Source organism: Lampris incognitus, chromosome 21 (genome assembly GCF_029633865.1).
Source record: "Lampris incognitus isolate fLamInc1 chromosome 21, fLamInc1.hap2, whole genome shotgun sequence".
Taxonomy (NCBI): domain Eukaryota; kingdom Metazoa; phylum Chordata; class Actinopteri; order Lampriformes; family Lampridae; genus Lampris; species Lampris incognitus.
In genome coordinates this window covers 18,326,908-18,343,012 of record NC_079231.1, presented here as the reverse complement: position 1 = coordinate 18,343,012, position 16,105 = coordinate 18,326,908, and the positions used below count along the sequence as shown (strand labels likewise).

At 47.9% G+C, this 16,105-nt stretch overlaps 1 protein-coding gene across 1 annotated transcript in view; it reads left to right on the top strand.

Annotated features, from left to right (window-relative positions):
* The window catches only part of LOC130131613 (histone demethylase UTY-like), a 69,571-nt gene that overhangs the window by 52,166 nt on the left and 1,300 nt on the right, over positions 1 to 16,105 (top strand). Inside the window, exons 15-29 of the mRNA XM_056301379.1 lie at positions 46 to 117; positions 594 to 701; positions 2,633 to 3,052; positions 3,628 to 4,523; positions 6,309 to 6,438; positions 8,871 to 8,976; positions 9,377 to 9,582; positions 9,831 to 9,892; positions 11,752 to 11,826; positions 13,030 to 13,178; positions 13,450 to 13,564; positions 14,384 to 14,571; positions 14,735 to 14,876; positions 15,044 to 15,170; positions 15,842 to 16,012. Of these exons, the coding sequence (XP_056157354.1) occupies positions 46 to 117; positions 594 to 701; positions 2,633 to 3,052; positions 3,628 to 4,523; positions 6,309 to 6,438; positions 8,871 to 8,976; positions 9,377 to 9,582; positions 9,831 to 9,892; positions 11,752 to 11,826; positions 13,030 to 13,178; positions 13,450 to 13,564; positions 14,384 to 14,571; positions 14,735 to 14,876; positions 15,044 to 15,170; positions 15,842 to 16,012 (2,967 nt within the window). The remainder of the gene's footprint in view (positions 1 to 45; positions 118 to 593; positions 702 to 2,632; positions 3,053 to 3,627; positions 4,524 to 6,308; positions 6,439 to 8,870; positions 8,977 to 9,376; positions 9,583 to 9,830; positions 9,893 to 11,751; positions 11,827 to 13,029; positions 13,179 to 13,449; positions 13,565 to 14,383; positions 14,572 to 14,734; positions 14,877 to 15,043; positions 15,171 to 15,841; positions 16,013 to 16,105) is intronic.

The window sequence follows — 16,105 nt, the reverse complement described above, 5'->3', positions numbered from 1 at the left end:
AACCCACGACTTTAATCTTCTTAATTTTATTTTTTATTTCCCTAGGGTGACTCATGGGCCAGTAATCCAGCACAGCAGCCAGTTCCCAACTGGTACCTCTCCTCACAGAAATTACAGGTAGGCAGCACCTCTCCTGCTTTTAAGATGGTTTTCTTAGCCGAGCCTAAGCTCAGACCAGTTTTCTTCCCAACATGGACAGTAAGGATCTACACGTTCTGTCTTGTTAAACTATGTTAACAATCTCAGTTTTTTTGGAAATGTCTTTCTACTTGAATTCAGTGTGTAGAAAAAAACCTCTATTGACTTTGAAGCAGTGGTGCCAAAACTGCGTGCCATAAAGAACCCTAATCCTTTTTACAATGTACATGACCTCCATATCTCTGAAGGTTTGAAAATTGGTAAAATCAGCTAATAAGGTGTTTTGAATTAAACCCTGCGTTTGCACAGCCCTTCGCGGCAAAGGGTCGGAGACCACTGCTCGCGTTTGACAGTTCCGCCATGTGGCCATTTAACAAAACCCAGACTGTTGCTATTTGAGGTAGAGCACTCTGTTCAACTGTGTCACTCATTGGTTTGTCCCTGCCTGGTCCCAGCTGCTGGAACATTTGCGCAGTAACCGGGCCAGCCTGAAACCCGTGCAGCTTCAAATGCTGGAGCAGCTGGAGGCGCAGCTCACCATGATGCAGCAGCACCAGCAGCAGGTAACCCACCCGTAGACACTCAGACCAGGATGGGGAGAAAAAAGTCAGCATAAACGGTCCCCCAAGACATGGTGTAAAAATGTATTGAATGTATTGTACTCCAGATCCACACATGAACATATATGAAGTATTTTCCACCCATCCATCCATTATCCAAGCCGGTTATCCCAACCGGGGTCCTGGGATGTTGGAACCTATCCCAGCAGTTATTAGGCGGCAGGTGGGGAGACACCCTGTACAGACCGCCACTTCATCACAGGGCCGACACACACATTCACACCTAGGGACAATTTAGTACGGCCGATTCACCTGAGGGGGTCATCCCAGGTCGTCCTCTGTAGAGTTCGCATGTTCTCCCCGTGTCTGTGGTGGGTTTTCTCCGGGTGCTCCGGTTTCCCCCACCATCAAAAAGACATGCATGTTAGGGTTAATACTCCTGTCTGTGCCCCTGACTGAGGCATGGCAAGATGAACTGGAGTTGGTCCCCGGGTGCTGCAGCTGCCCACTGCTCCTAGCTACACAGCTAGGATGGGTTAAACGCAGAGCAGAATTTCCCCATCGGGGATTAATAAAATCTATCAAATCAAAGTTGTTTGCTGTGATTGTGGTGGCACTCGCTGGATCCTGATTAAACGCCACTCGTCTGATACTCGCATGCAAGATGAAATGAACCCAGCCAAAGTATTTGCAGATACTAGTTGAATGGGAGCATATTCTGGTCTTCGTGAATAGGAAGCGGAAGAAACAGAGACTGAGGAAGAAAGTTAAACAGAGAAATGAGCACCGAGAGCTTAGTTTAGCTTAATGTTCTTTACCAGCGTGCTAGGCCTATTTATGAACAGAATTTATGAATGGAGTAAGTTCAGTTAGGAAACACATGCTCAGTTAGGAAACACATGCTCAGTGCTGAACCAGTTTGCCTCAGATGCATGTTAGCCACACATCAATGTTACCCCTCATGACATTCGTCCCTACTCAAGGACAGGCTGTCTAACTGAAGGAAACAAGTTTGTGCTGCTTACATATAATTATGGTGCTGATGTTGTGTTTGTTTGGTTGCTCATCCACATCCACCTGACAGATACCTGACCGTATCTGCTTGGGGATTGTACGCTGCTTTGATAAACTTCAGTGTATCGATAAACTATTGCCGTTCTGAAGGGGGAAAAAAATTTTGTGTTATCCTGACTGAATTTATTGTAAGCAGCATAGCGAGGATTTTACAGATTACTACCACTGTGTCATTTTTAGAATATGATTACCACAAATAATCACAACACCCTACAAGAGAATATAAGTTTAGATAAATAGAACAGTTTGTTTGAAAAGAAGTGTGAGATGGTTCGCCGATTGTTATTGTTGTTGTTGTTGGTTAGCGCGGTTGCCTCACAGCAAGAAGGCCCTGGGTTCGAGCTCTGGGGTAGTCCAACCTTGGGGGTTGTCCAAGGTCGTCCTCTGAGTGGAGTTTGCATGTTCTCCCTGTGTCTGCGTGGGTTTCCTCTGAGTGCTCCGGTTTCCTCCCACAGTCCAAAGACATGTAGGTCAGGTGAATCGGCTGTACTAAATTGTCCTTAGGTGTGAGTGTGTGAGTGTGTGTGTGTGTGTGTGTGTGTGTGTGTGTGTGTGTGTGTGTGTGTGTGTCGGTCCTGTGATGGTCTGGCGGTCTGTCCAGAGTGTCTCCCCACCTGTCGCCCAATGACTGCTTGGGATAGGCTCCAGCATCCCTGTGGCCCAGGGGTAAGGACAAGCGGTTTGGATAATGGATGGATGGATGGTTCTCTGATTATGCCAGAGTTGCCTTGACATGACAGATCCCCACCATCACAAGAAATCTAAAGCAGACACTAAGAACTACTTTCAGTCAGCCAGATCTGGGCTGCAGTACCTAAACACCTGAACTGACCGTTAACTGTCCTCTTTCCTGTACACAGATGCGACAGAATGCCTCAGGAGGACAGCCGCGCCCCTCGCTCCCCAACGGCCCCACCACCAACTCCCTGCCCTCTCCCCACCCAAGCCTTCACCCCTCCCGGCATCAGCTGGGACCCCACCGGCCCCCTTGCCCGCCTCAACCACTGGCCAACGGGCCCATGGGCCCTGGGCCACACGGACACTTGGACTCCCTCTCTGTGGGCAACAGCACCAGTAGTAGTAATAGTAACAGAATTAGTTGTAGTAGTAATAATAGTAGTAATAATCAGCCAGGGCCCATGGCCACAGGACCCAATGGAGATGTGCCTTACCTGCAGCCTGCCGGCAGCGGCTACACCGCACTGCTACCTCACACCTGCACAAGTACGCAAACACAGGGAGCCACCCAGCGCCGGGCCCTGCACCTAAACTCCTCTCAGGTCAGTGCTCACATAGATAACCCCAGCCTTAATACTGAAACCCTGACTGCCATATTTAATCTTCTTTTCAGCTTCAAAAGATCTAGAAAGTTGTTATTGACAACCAGTAAATGTTAGGAAAAATAATGACAGATGACAGAAGCCATTTCTTGCAAGTGATTTTCCTGAACAGCCTTTGTGAACCTTCCGCTAGATTCTTATACATCAATCCAAAAATGCATTGGTATTCTGTGCTGTCACAAGAGAATTTATCCCAATTTCCCCACATCTTCCTGTTATGTGTCAAGTCTCAAAATGTCATGATGTTCCAGGAATCCCTTAATGAATGAAAACCTTGACACTGGTCTGTCAGATGACATTTTATTCAGTGGAAAAGAGTTTTAATCAACACAACATTGAACCCAATAACAATTTCCTTCATTTGCCAGAACTGGCAAATCCACGTAGCTGTCCCAAATTCCTGTAGAAAAGTGACGCCAATTTTATCCACCAGTAAATGAATCAGTCAAGCGCTTGTACACATTCTTGTTATTTGTACTCGTCAATTACTAAGCTTTCATCTCTTACTCCTCCAGGGGCTTCAGAAGGGTTCTGCTCCGCATGCGGCGGGCTCCAACGCCAACGGGTTGCTGTCTCACCCCCAGACGCCTGACGGCTCTGCCGCTGCCCCTCCCCACTCTCACAATCAGGTCGGACATTCCGCCAGTGCTGCGTCGCCACGGCAACAGGCTCCTAACCACCTCCCATCCCCCCCTGCCCTGCCCCACTCCGCTACCTCAGGTGGAGCGACACCTGACGCGCCCCCTACCAAAGATGGCAACACCACAACCGGCCCCATCAAAGCCTCCGTGTCTCACGGCAATGGGGGCTCTGAGGGCCAGACACCACCGCTGTTGTCATCAGCCAACACCACAGGGGTGCAGCCAGAGAGCCTGGCCAATCACATCCACCTGGGAGATGGCGGCAAAATGGGCGAGGGTGGTGAGAAGCCGAGCCTTAGCGCAGACAATCCCAGGCTATCTGCCCTGCTGGCGGGGGGGAAGGGCCCCGGGGACGGCAACGGACAGTCGGAGGGAGCTGCGGCTGGAGCATCGAACGCCCTTGAGCCCCACAAGAAGGTCAACAACATCCACCCAGCCACCCTGCCCTCCACCCCCCACGCCCAGGGCAGCTCGGCTGCCTCTTCGCCCATTTCTGCCATATCCACCGCCACGCCCTCGCCCAAATCCTCAGAACACATCCAAACAGGCGCCCACAGTCCCACGGTCTCCGCCACAGCCACATCCACTGCACCTGCCGTGAACGGGAATGGCAAAGGAAGCATCTCTGAGGACTCGCGGAGTCCGATGAAAGCCGAGCCGCCTACCACCACCACCAGTCTCAAAGCCACACCCCCACACGGGCAGAGCTCTTCATCGTCATCGTCGGTATCCATCTACCCAAGCTCCACAGATGTGCTCAAGGCCTGCAGGTGAGACTGGAATCCTTCCTCCGTGTTCCTCTTCCTCAACATTCTCAGTCGCATCCTTTAAAGAGAAGGTTCAAGATGAGTTTGTTCAGCCCTAAATCTCAGGTACTGTCTCAGTGGATTTACATACCCACATTGAGAAATGGGGTGCACATGTTTACCGTACACAGTTTGGTTGGTTGTTGATATTTTTATCCCATAGATGCACTTCAGCTAAATGCTCCCTGTTCAGTTTGTCTGGCAAATATTCAGATTGACATATAATTTAGTTTATAAAATGTCAAACCGCCCTTCACAAGTTCCAGAGCCCAAAAAGGTGTATTAAAACTTTTTACTTAGTCTGACCAACAGCCAGAGAAACCTTAAGTATAATTCATCTTATGATTTGAATCGGAGAATGGAAAGCAAATCTTGGTATTTGTAAATCTGTAACAAGGAGAACGTTAGGTGTTTTGAGCTGATAAAATGTCCAAATCAGTTTATCAGTTACCAAAATTACAATCAATTATTTTTCTGTCAAGTCATAAATGGACTGATCCTTTCAGCAATAGGGAGTTTTCATACGCCATCTTACCAGCCAATCATTCAGACCACAAAATTCTTAGATTTGTACAAAATAACATATATCAATAGAAGCGGGTTGCAGAGGGCTTGAGGCTTATTTCCTACAGATTGTAATGGTTTGAGTTTGGCTGTACGAACCAACCGGTAGCCTGCAGATGGGCAAATTTATGTCAAGCTGCTCTGGAAGCCCTTCTGAGTCATTCCCAACCATCTTCACCATTATTGTTGGCTCTACCTGTGTAGCTGTATACACAGGGTATAATATGCTTCCAAGTTTCGTTAAATTCATTTGGTATGGTCAATTTGGATTTTTTTTTTTTTGTCCTGAAGACGTCAGCAGGGTCCGTTTCAGTGTCCATATAAGACGCTCTTGCTCCGAGGTAGGGTTGTTCTTGAGGATGTCTCCCCCCAGTGGATAATAGGGGTAACTACAACGTTTGACGGAACCGGTTATGTAACTAACTGTAAACAAAACCAAAAGCTACTGGGCAGTCTTGTTGCCACGCAGATATCGTTCATCACGGAATAGTCATTTCTGTAGACCCCCCCCCCCCTTCAATGTGGCGGCATCGCCCTTGTCGAGGCTTAAACGAAAGCTGACCACTTAGTGGCGTCTTCGACGGTGGAAGGCCTATAGCGCCTTGCTTGTTGAGCTCATTGTGATAAACCGAAGTGCTGTCTTTGGTACCAAAATAAATGTATGAAACTCTTTATTGTTGGACACCAGACATCTCGTCAGTTAAAGAGGAATATTCTTACACCAGGGCAAATCATCAGGAATGGACATACTTGACGGGGAGCACTAGCTGCTATGTTATAATATATTCAGCCTTTTCCAAATCATGACATGTTGTTTTGAATTCCACGTGTTGCATTAGGATGTAATTTTTTATTTATTTATATATATATATATATATATATAGAATATTCCCATTGTAGCACCAGTCTGCACTGCCATTGTGTTGCTAGTCTAAAATAACAGTGTTGGTTAATAGTTTGATCCCAATCATTTTTACTTAATCTCAGTTCCTAGTCATTTTAGGAACCAAATTATTGCCCTGCACTTAAGAAACTGTGGGTTAAACGCAAGAGGCAAACAATTCTTTATGGAACAAGATGTTCTGATGAGAACAGTCCGCTAATACTTCTCTGATTTAGACACTATTCAAAGTGTAGCATCCCCCGCCCAACTATTAACCCCCCCCCCCCGTACTCTCTGTCCAGAAACCTGGGGAAGAATGGCCTCTCCAACAGCAGCATCCTCCTGGATAAGTGTCCCCCACCACGCCTGCCCCCTCCACCTTCCCCGCCCCTCCCGAAGGACAAACTCAACCCGCCCACGCCCAGCATCTATGTAAGTGACATCGCCGCAAGGTTACCTGCCGACCTGCTCGGTTGAGAGACTGGGATTATGGTAGAGATTAATATTTTTTGGGGAAAAGTAGCATCTGATGATTGACATTTCTATATCTCTACAGTACGGTGGGAATGGCACCGTTCATACGCAATGCTGTCATCATTTTTGTCAGCTAGCATCTGAAAGTGTCTGAATTTGGTTTCAGCTTTCACATTTCTCTTGCATCCCATATGGCTGATTTAATCATTTTGTCAAACAACACTGGAAAGGAGGACAGAAGTCTAAGGATGGTTACACTCTTGACAGTGAGTTGTGCCGTGTGACTGGGCAACAGTGTCGACCCACTTTCCCCAAGGGAATGATTAAGGTTTGATAGAATCTGTCGCAAGCAGAAATAGTGAGACAGAGGGTAACATGAGCAGGAGAATCTATCAGGGTAAGATTAAGTTCAAGATTGTCTTCCCGACCAGTTTATTTATTATTTTATTTTTTTCCTTTGATCGGTGATGATGTATGCTACCTCTAAGATCATTGTCTTTCATTGTTCATCACACTATCTGTCATGCAATCAATGTTATGCGTGCAAGTTGCCTACCAACACGGGGATCGCCGGTCCGAATCCCCGTGTTACCTCCAGCTTGATCAGGCATCCCTACAGACACAGTTGGCCATGTCTGCAGGTGAGAAGCCGGATGTGGGTATGTGTCCTGGTCACTGCACTAGCGCCTCCTCTGGTCAGTCGGGACACCTGTTTGGGGGGGAGGGGGAACTGGGGGGAATAGCGTGATCCTCCCACGCTCTACGTCCTCCTGGTGAAACTCCTCACTGTCAGGTGAAAAGAAGCGGCTGGCGACTCCACATGTATCGGCGGAGGCATGTGGTAGTCTGCAGCCCTCCCTGGATCGGCAGAGGGGGGGTGGAGCAGTGACTAGGATGGCTCAGAAGAGGTGGGGTAATTGGCCTGATATAGTTGGGGGAGAAAAGGGGGGGATTCCAAAAATGGCTCAACGGAAATGGCAGATATTGAATAAAACCCCCAAATTCCAAATTTTGCTCTCACTTGAGTCGGATGCACTTGTTTTATTAGATGAAAAGAAATGTGGTGAATTGCAATGGAAACACGTTTGCCAAATACAAACTGAAATGAAAATAGAATTTGATCTCAGCTGTTTCTTAATCTTCACTGGGGGCAATGGCAAATGGTAGCAGATACAGGTTGACAGAGGAGGAAATAAAAACGTTCCTTTGTCCGATACTTGAAAAAGACTCAACAGTGATATTGGACTGGAACTATTTAGTTCCTTAATGATTGCCGTCAGCCGAACCAAAAGAGTAATTACAGTTTGTCAGATGTGAATTAGTGCCTCAACAGTAATGTGGACGTTGTACCGGACCGTTGTGGTGAAGAGGGAGCTGAGCCAGAAGGCAAAGCTCTTAATTTACCAGTCAGTCTTCGTTCCAACCCTCACCTATGGTCATGAGCTTTGGGTAGTGACCGAAAGGGTGAGATCGGGGATACACACGGCTGAAATGAGTTTCCTCCGTAGGGTGTCTGGGCTCAGCCTTAGAGATAGGGTGAGAAGCTCGGACATCTGGAGGGAGCTCGGGAGTAGAGCCGCTACTGCTTGGCGTCGAAAGGAGCCAGTTGAGGTGGTTCGAACATCTGCTCAGGATGCCTCCTGGGCGCCTTCCTTTGGAGGTTTTCCGGGCACGTCCAACTGGGAGGAGACCCCGGGGTAGACCCAGAACTTGTTGGAGTGACTACATGTCCAATCTGGCCTGGGAACGCCTTGGGTTCCCCCAGGAGGAGCTGGAGGGTGTTACTGGGGAGAGGGACGTGTGGAGTGCCCTACTTAGCTTGCTGCCACCATGACCCGACCCCGGAGAAGCGGCTGATGATGAGATGAGATGAATTAGTGCTTGACAGACTCTTGTGCACGTTGGAAGTATGGATGTATGACGTAGGACACAGGCCTTGGTTCCGGGTTTCTTTGGCTTTAGTAGATCTGATGGAGACATACCTTAATTTGGATTTATTTTGTATTTATTTTTTTAATGCAGCAAATAATCATGAGCACAAAATGTATTTGGAAGAAGGACGGAAACATGATTAAGTGATTAAGAAATATTACCCCCAGTGTATGTAAGGATAGCCCGTTTGTTTGACCATAACTCATAACTCATTCATCTCAAACAGAAGATCGCTTTCCCCATGCTGCCCCCTCCGAGCTACACTCTCGAGTGTGCAAACATATAAGGAAAACCTGGCTGATGTTGAACCGTGCTGTATATTTTTTCTTTCCCCAATGGTCCTCGATAGCTGATCTCATATCTGTCGTCCTGTCAAGGTTCCTGCATTTGAAGTCGGTCTCAATACTCGGCACTTGGCAGGTTCGATAACCTCTATTCTTTGTTTAACCCTAAACCAGCTGGAGAACAAGAGGGACGCTTTCTTCCCACCGCTTCACCAGTTCTGCACCAACCCCTCCAACCCCGTCACCGTCATCCGAGGACTGGCCGGGGCGCTTAAACTGGGTAAGATGGCGTCATTCGCCTCGCCTTTTAACACTGAGGGTTCAGGACCAGGTCGGGTTGAGCAAAGTTACTGTAGAAAGATTGTTGTGACAGCGGGAAGTCAAGTCATATTGTAATTTCAGTCATTTTGTTCTTTTCCTCCCTCCGCTGAGATGCGTTTTTTTTTACCAAGAAGAATCAGACAAATTATATGTTGCTTGGTAACGGTAGTCTATTGAGCAATCAGAAAGCCTTAGCAACCGTTGGAGCTCCAAAGAACTTGGTGCATATTTTTTTATTTATTTTTTTATGGAGCTTGTAGACTCCGCTGCCACTCCTTGTCATAGTGAGACAACTTGATTCTCTTTGTCTTGATGCTCTTCCGTAACTTTTCCTCTCATTTCTCTGCTTCTCTCCTCAGACCTGGGTCTGTTCTCCACGAAGACGTTGGTGGAGGCCAACCCAGAGCACCTGGTGGAGGTGCGGACGCAGCTGTCCCAGCCTGCCGACGAGAACTGGGACCCAAGCGGCACCAAGAAAATGTGGCGCTGCGAAAGTGCCCGTGCCCACACCACCATTGCCAAATACGCCCAGTATCAGGCCGCTTCTTTCCAGGAGTCCCTACGGGTTAGTAAATGAGGAGCAAATGAGGAGGCATTTCAGATATGTGCATCACTGAACGAAAGTAAAATTCACTCAGCGTTTAAATATCGGAGATCTGATCGTTTTTGACCACTTCTGAGGATGCAAAAAGGCATCGTCTCTTCATGTGTTGTGGCAAACTGTTACTGCAGACACCGAAAACAGAATTTTGCCTTTTTGTTCTTTTCACCAACACATATGTACAAACACAACAATGTCTAATTTGTGTTCAGGAGGAGAATGAGAAGAAGGCACTGAAGGAGCCCTCGGACACTGAGCCTGCGTCAGCAGAGAGGTATGCACCGTTATTTTCTCGGCATGGTTTAGCTTGACCTTAGTGCAGGGCTGCGCCAAAGTAAGGACGAAGGTACAGGTTCCATCTGTCGTAAAACGAATTAGGCCTCGTACAGGCTTCCAGAGATGAAGGGATTTTATTTGGGTCCATTTTATTGATATTTGATGAATGCCCCCGCCCCCCCCCACAATTGTATTTTGCCAATTACCCTATTTTCCAAGCCGTCCCGGTCGCTGCTCCACCCCCCTCTGCCTATCCGGGGATGGCTGCAGACTACCGCATGTCTCTTCTGATACATGTGGAGTCACCAGATGCTTCTTTTCACCTGACAGTGAGGAGTTTCACCAGGGGGATGTAGCGTGTGGGAGAATCATGCCATTCCCCCCAGTCCCCCCCCCCTGAACAGGCGACCAGGGCACATATCCACATCCGGCTTCTCACCTGCAGACATGGCCAACTGTGTCTGTAGGGACGCCTGATCAAGCTGGAGGTAACACGGGGATTCGAACCGGCGATCCCCGTGTTGGTAGGCAACTTGCACGCATAATATTGATTGCATGACAGATAGTGTGATGAACAATGAAAGACAATGATCTTAGAGGTAGCATACATCATCACCGATCAAAGGAAAAAAATAAAATAATAAATAAACTGGTCGGGAAGACAGACGGCCAAGCTGGAGGTAACACGGGATTTGATCCGGTGAGCCCCGTGTTGATAGGCAACGGAGTAGACCGCCACACCACCCGGATGCCCAGATGTGTTTATTGAGCTGTAAACTAAATTATATGACTGTACTGTGACGAAACACGTCAATGCTGGAGTTAATATTGACATTTCTTACCAATTTTATAAAAATCGCCATTTCATGGGTTGAAAATGGCTCAAGACGCCATCTACTGTTTTAAATCAGCCCCGAACCTTGCAAGGCCAATGCTGACGTAGAGTCGACTGGTTGGGACTTAACCTACGTCACGAAATTGATATGAAAAAGAATGTAAATGCCCTCTAATCAGAGGTGGGCGACTCACCTCCCCCAGCCCCCCGCCCTTGAGTCTGTGAACTCGCGCTCATTTTCAAACATATGCTGATCGAGACTCATTTACAGCACTTTACATTATTTTTCGCTCGCCTCGCTAACTTTGCACCTTTATTACGTTTTCTACCAACCTTTTGAATTTCTCTCAATTTACAGTCAGTTACAGGTATATTACTTCCTCATTTTCAATTTTGGCACAATGGTTTGGACTTGGGCTTTTGATGGCTGTAGAAGCACCACCGGAAAACTGGGTCGGTCGGGCTGGGGTGTGAAGCGGGGCTGGGGGAGCAGTCGTCCTGTCGCCGGAAAACGTGGTGTGCAGCCCGTCTCATGGGGCACCCCTCTGTCTGCAGCGCATCCGCATTGGGGCGGTATCCGACGCCATGCGCAGGCCGGTGGGGGGGACCAGGTACGGCGGTGTGCGGCAGCAACTCTGGAGGCGTGCTGGACCCTTCTCGCTGATCTCCCCAGCTACTCCTGCCTCACACGTCCACCCACCCCCACCCACCCTCTCAGCCCCATGCCTACTTATTAGTATTTTTTGAAATTATGCAGTGGTTGGAGTTAGGCTCAGACCTGGCGGAGAAAGTTACACTTTGAATTGTGCTTTGTAATCCAGCCTCTGTTGGGTGTATTTACTACGTCTGCCCTTGTTCTAGCTACAGAGGTACAGGATCAGATATGTTCAATTCCCTCTTTTTCCTCTTAAATACTCAGAAATTGTTATTACAAGATGGTCACTGCAGATGATAACCTGCATGTTTTCTTTATGATTTGATAACCAAGACTTTATCTCTTTGTGTGTGTTTTTGTGTTTTAGTGCTGCACGTAAAAGAAGGGGTCCCTTAAAGCACATTAAGTTTGGAACAAACATCGATGTGTCGGATGAAAAGAAGTAAGTCTATCATTGAACCTGCTTTGCTCAATTGTCTTTTTTAGTTATACGTCACAACAGCAACACAGATTTGCTTGGTATTTTGCTTCTGCTTACAATATCTGCAAGTTCTATTAGGGGTGGCACAGTGGTTAGTGCGGTCGCTTCACAGCAAGAAGGTCCTGGGTTCGAGCCCCGGGGTTGTCAAACCTTGGGGGTCGTCCCAGGTCGTCCTCTGTGTGGAGTTTGCATGTTCTCCCCGTGTCTGCGTGGGTTTCCTCCGGGTGCTCCGGTTTCCTCCCACAGTCCAAAGACATGTAGGTCAGGCGAATCGGCCATACTAAATTGTTTGTAGGTGTGAATGTGTTGGCGCTGTGATGGACTGGCTGCCTGTCCAGGGTGTCTCCCTGCCTGCCACCCAATGACTGCTGGGATAGACTCTAGCATCCCCGCGACCCTGAGTAGGATAAGTGGTTTGGATAATGGATGGATGGATGGATTGATAGAGGGATGGACAGAATTGAAATATTCCAAAAATATACAAACATGCATGCCATTTGGCAGACACACCTATCCAAAGTGCTGTTCAAGAGGTGTCGTGAACTGTCAAGAATGTAAAGAATTGTTTTTAGCAGAAGTTATCCCATTAGAAATGGAACCCTCAAGTCTGCCAGTGTTGGTACCACACTATCTAATGTAGGGAATGACCCCTAACCCTGGCAGCCACGAATGCATGCTCAGCCTACAGAGCTAGAGAACCACATTGTTAACTACTACTACTACTACTTTTGGCTGCTCCCGTTAGGGGTCGCCACAGCGGATCATCCGTTTCCATTTCTTTCTGTCCTCTGCATCTTCCTCTGTCACACCAGCCACCTGCATGTCCTCCCTCACCACATCCATAAATCTCCTCTTTGGCCTTCCTCTTTTCCTCTTCCCTGGCAGCTCCATATTCAGCATCCTTCTCCCAATATACCCAGCATCTCTCCTCCACACATGTCCAAGCCATCTCAATCTTGCCTCTCTTGCTTTGTCTCCAAACTGTCCAACCTGAGCTGTCCCTCTAATTTACTGATTCCTAATCTTGTCCTTCTTCGTCACTCCCAATCACTAACCACATTGCTAACTATCATGACCAAAACTTACTTGCTTTATTTAACACAAAGCTAATGTGAAGTGCAGCATGTTACAAAGTCCTGGCCATTCATTCCTGTTTTCCTCCAGGTGGAAACAGCAGCTGCAGGAACTTAGTAAACTCCCAGCTTTTGCCCGTGTGGTATCGGCTGGGAACTTGCTCAGCCATGTGGGGCACACCATCCTGGGCATGAACACCGTTCAACTCTACATGAAAGTCCCTGGCAGCAGAATACCAGGTCGGCTCTCTCTCTCTCTCTCTCTCTCTCTCTCTCTCTCTCTCTCTCTCTCTCTCTCTCTCTCTCTCTCTCTCTCAACACACACACAGTCACCCTCACAACACATGGTCATGCACACATAAGGCATCACAACTGTGAGCGTTTGTACTTGCTTATCCCATAAAGCTGTCGGTTAGTCACACCACCAAGCGTTTTCTGTGTACATGATGACTGTCACATGATTAATATACACATGTTAATGGCGTTAAATGAACAAAATGTGTCCATCCAGGTCACCAGGAACACAATAACTTCTGTTCGGTCAACATCAACATCGGCCCGGGAGACTGCGAGTGGTTTGCTGTACCGGAGCCCTACTGGGGAGTGATGAGCAACTTCTGTGAAAAGTACGAACGTGAAAATAGTTTGTTTCCAAAATGAGATGTCCACTGTTCAAAAAAATAATATAAAAAATTGACAGTTTTTGGCACAAGATCAAAGTCATTCAAAAATATTAATAAAATGGGTGAACCAAATACAAATAGCTAAATTGGTTTGGAATGGCCGTGTGTCCGGGTCACCACGTTTCTCAGTATTTAAGTTTAAGTAAGATCCAAGTTTGCTCTCCTGTCTTTCTGCATAACATCTGCTCGTAGCTATCTCCGAGAGCTCACATTTACAAAATGGAAACATTAAAGAGAATACGATCAATCTATATCCGACCCCCCCCCCCCCCCCAGACACCAACACAAACTGGACAGCTGCCATTTTGGAACAAAACACTACTTACGCATGCAGCCATCAAACACTTGCGTGGTGAAAGTTGTGTGTGCTTGTGAGCGAAATGGATAGCGTAAAAGCAGCAAGAGGAACGGGAGATGACATTATCCCCAACAAATTGTAATCTGGATTGGGTAGAAAGAGAATGGACCACTTTAATGTGCACGGAAAAGGAAATGGAAAGAATTGGATTGAAAAGAAAAATCCAAAATCGTTAAAGGAGTGATAGATCTCACTAGGCTTATTTCCTTGAACTCAAAATCACTTGCTCACATGCACTCTCTTGTCCCTATCCTTTTTCTTCATGTCTACTCCCCCTCTCTCCTACCTTCATACATCCCATTCCTAACCCCTCCCCCCATAATGTCCACCCTTCACTGTCGCTCTCCACCCACATACCCACACCCAACACCCCCTCTCCATCCATCACTCCTTCTCCCAATCAGGAACAACATCAACTTCCTCATGGGCTCGTGGTGGCCCAACCTGGAGGACCTGTACGAGGCCGATGTCCCTGTGTACCGGTTCATCCAGCGTCCGGGAGACCTGGTGTGGCTCAACACGGGCACCGTCCACTGGGTCCAAGCCATCGGCTGGTGCAACAACATCGCCTGGAACGTTGGACCTCTCACTGGTACGTCCCGAAGTCCGGGTGCAGGGGGCTGATGTCGGAGTTGTCATTATCAAAAGCATCGGCGAGTTTTGTCGCTGATTTTGAGTCACAAATTGTTTTTTCCAGGTTTTTCCTCTTTAAATCACTGTGACTAAACTGCAAATCTCAAACTACTCTCTCATAGCCCACCAATACAAGCTTGCCGTGGAACGCTACGAATGGAACAAGCTCCAGAGCGTCAAGTCCATGGTTCCCATGGTGCACCTCTCCTGGAACATGGCGCGCAACATCAAAGTGTCTGACCACAAGCTGTTTGAAATGATCAAGTGAGTCAGAGACTCCTTACCCTTTTACTTGCCACAGTTGCTGTCGTCAGAGTATTTGTGTAGTTGTGTTACACATCTGGTGGCGTTTGAGCTTTGCGTTTTGAAGCTTGTGCCGAGGCTGAACCGGTGGCTCCCACCTGACATGCACCTCTGCCCACCGCTTGTAGGTATTGCTTGCTGCGGACGCTGAAGCAGTGCCAGTGGGTGAAGGAGTCCTTGGCGTCCGCCGGTAAGGAGACAGTGCTGAGGCCCAGGAGCAGAGACGAGCCAGCCCACTACTGCACCATCTGCGAGGTCAGTAAGCCTAACAGGAACTCCTCACATCCAGGCATGGGATTTTTCGGGATTTAAGTCGCACTGCGAGTATTGATTTCTACTGGAAGTGCCTGGGCTGTTTTGCCGTAATTTGGATTTTTTTTTTGGCTCATGTGTCCTGTTAGAAGAAAGTGCGTTCACATGGAGCCAAATGTGTTCGATTTCTATTTTTCATTGGTTCCACATATTCCAACACTCATCATGTTATTTGGGTGGCGCAGTGGTTAGCTCTGTCGCCTCACAGCAAGAAGGTCCTGGGTTCGAACCCTGGGGTTGTCCAACCTTGGGGGTCATCCCAGGTGGTCTTCTGTTTGTGGAGTTTGCATGTGTCTGTGGTGGGTTTCCTCCGGGTGCTGCGGTTTCCCCCACCATCAAAAAAGACATGCATGTTAGGGTTTATACTCCTGTCTGTGCCCCTGAGCAAGGCATGGCAAGACAAACTGGAGTTGGTCCCGGGTGCTACACGGCGGCTGCCCACTGCTCCTCGCTATACAGCTAGGATGGGTTAAATACAGAGCATAACTTCCCTATGGGGATCAATAAAGTATATCAAAATCAAAAATATATATATATTAGTTTGTAGTTTTTTTGTTTAATGTATGTGTGTGTGTTTGTTTGTATGTGTGTGTGTGTGTGCGTGCTTGCACCAGGTGGAGGTGTTCAACCTGCTGTTTGTGCGCAGTGAGTTCCTGTCCAGCAAGCAGTACGTGGTCCACTGCCAGGACTGTGCCAGGAAGGGCAGCGCCACGCTGGACAACTTCGTAGTGCTGGAGCAACACAGAATGGACGACCTCATGCAGGTCTACGACCAGTTTACATTAGTAAGTCCCCGGAAAGACACCCGGGCAGCTGCCTTTCTTACCCCCTCAACTTAAGAGGACCTGTCTGTGTATTTCCTCTGGAAGCGGTGAAGT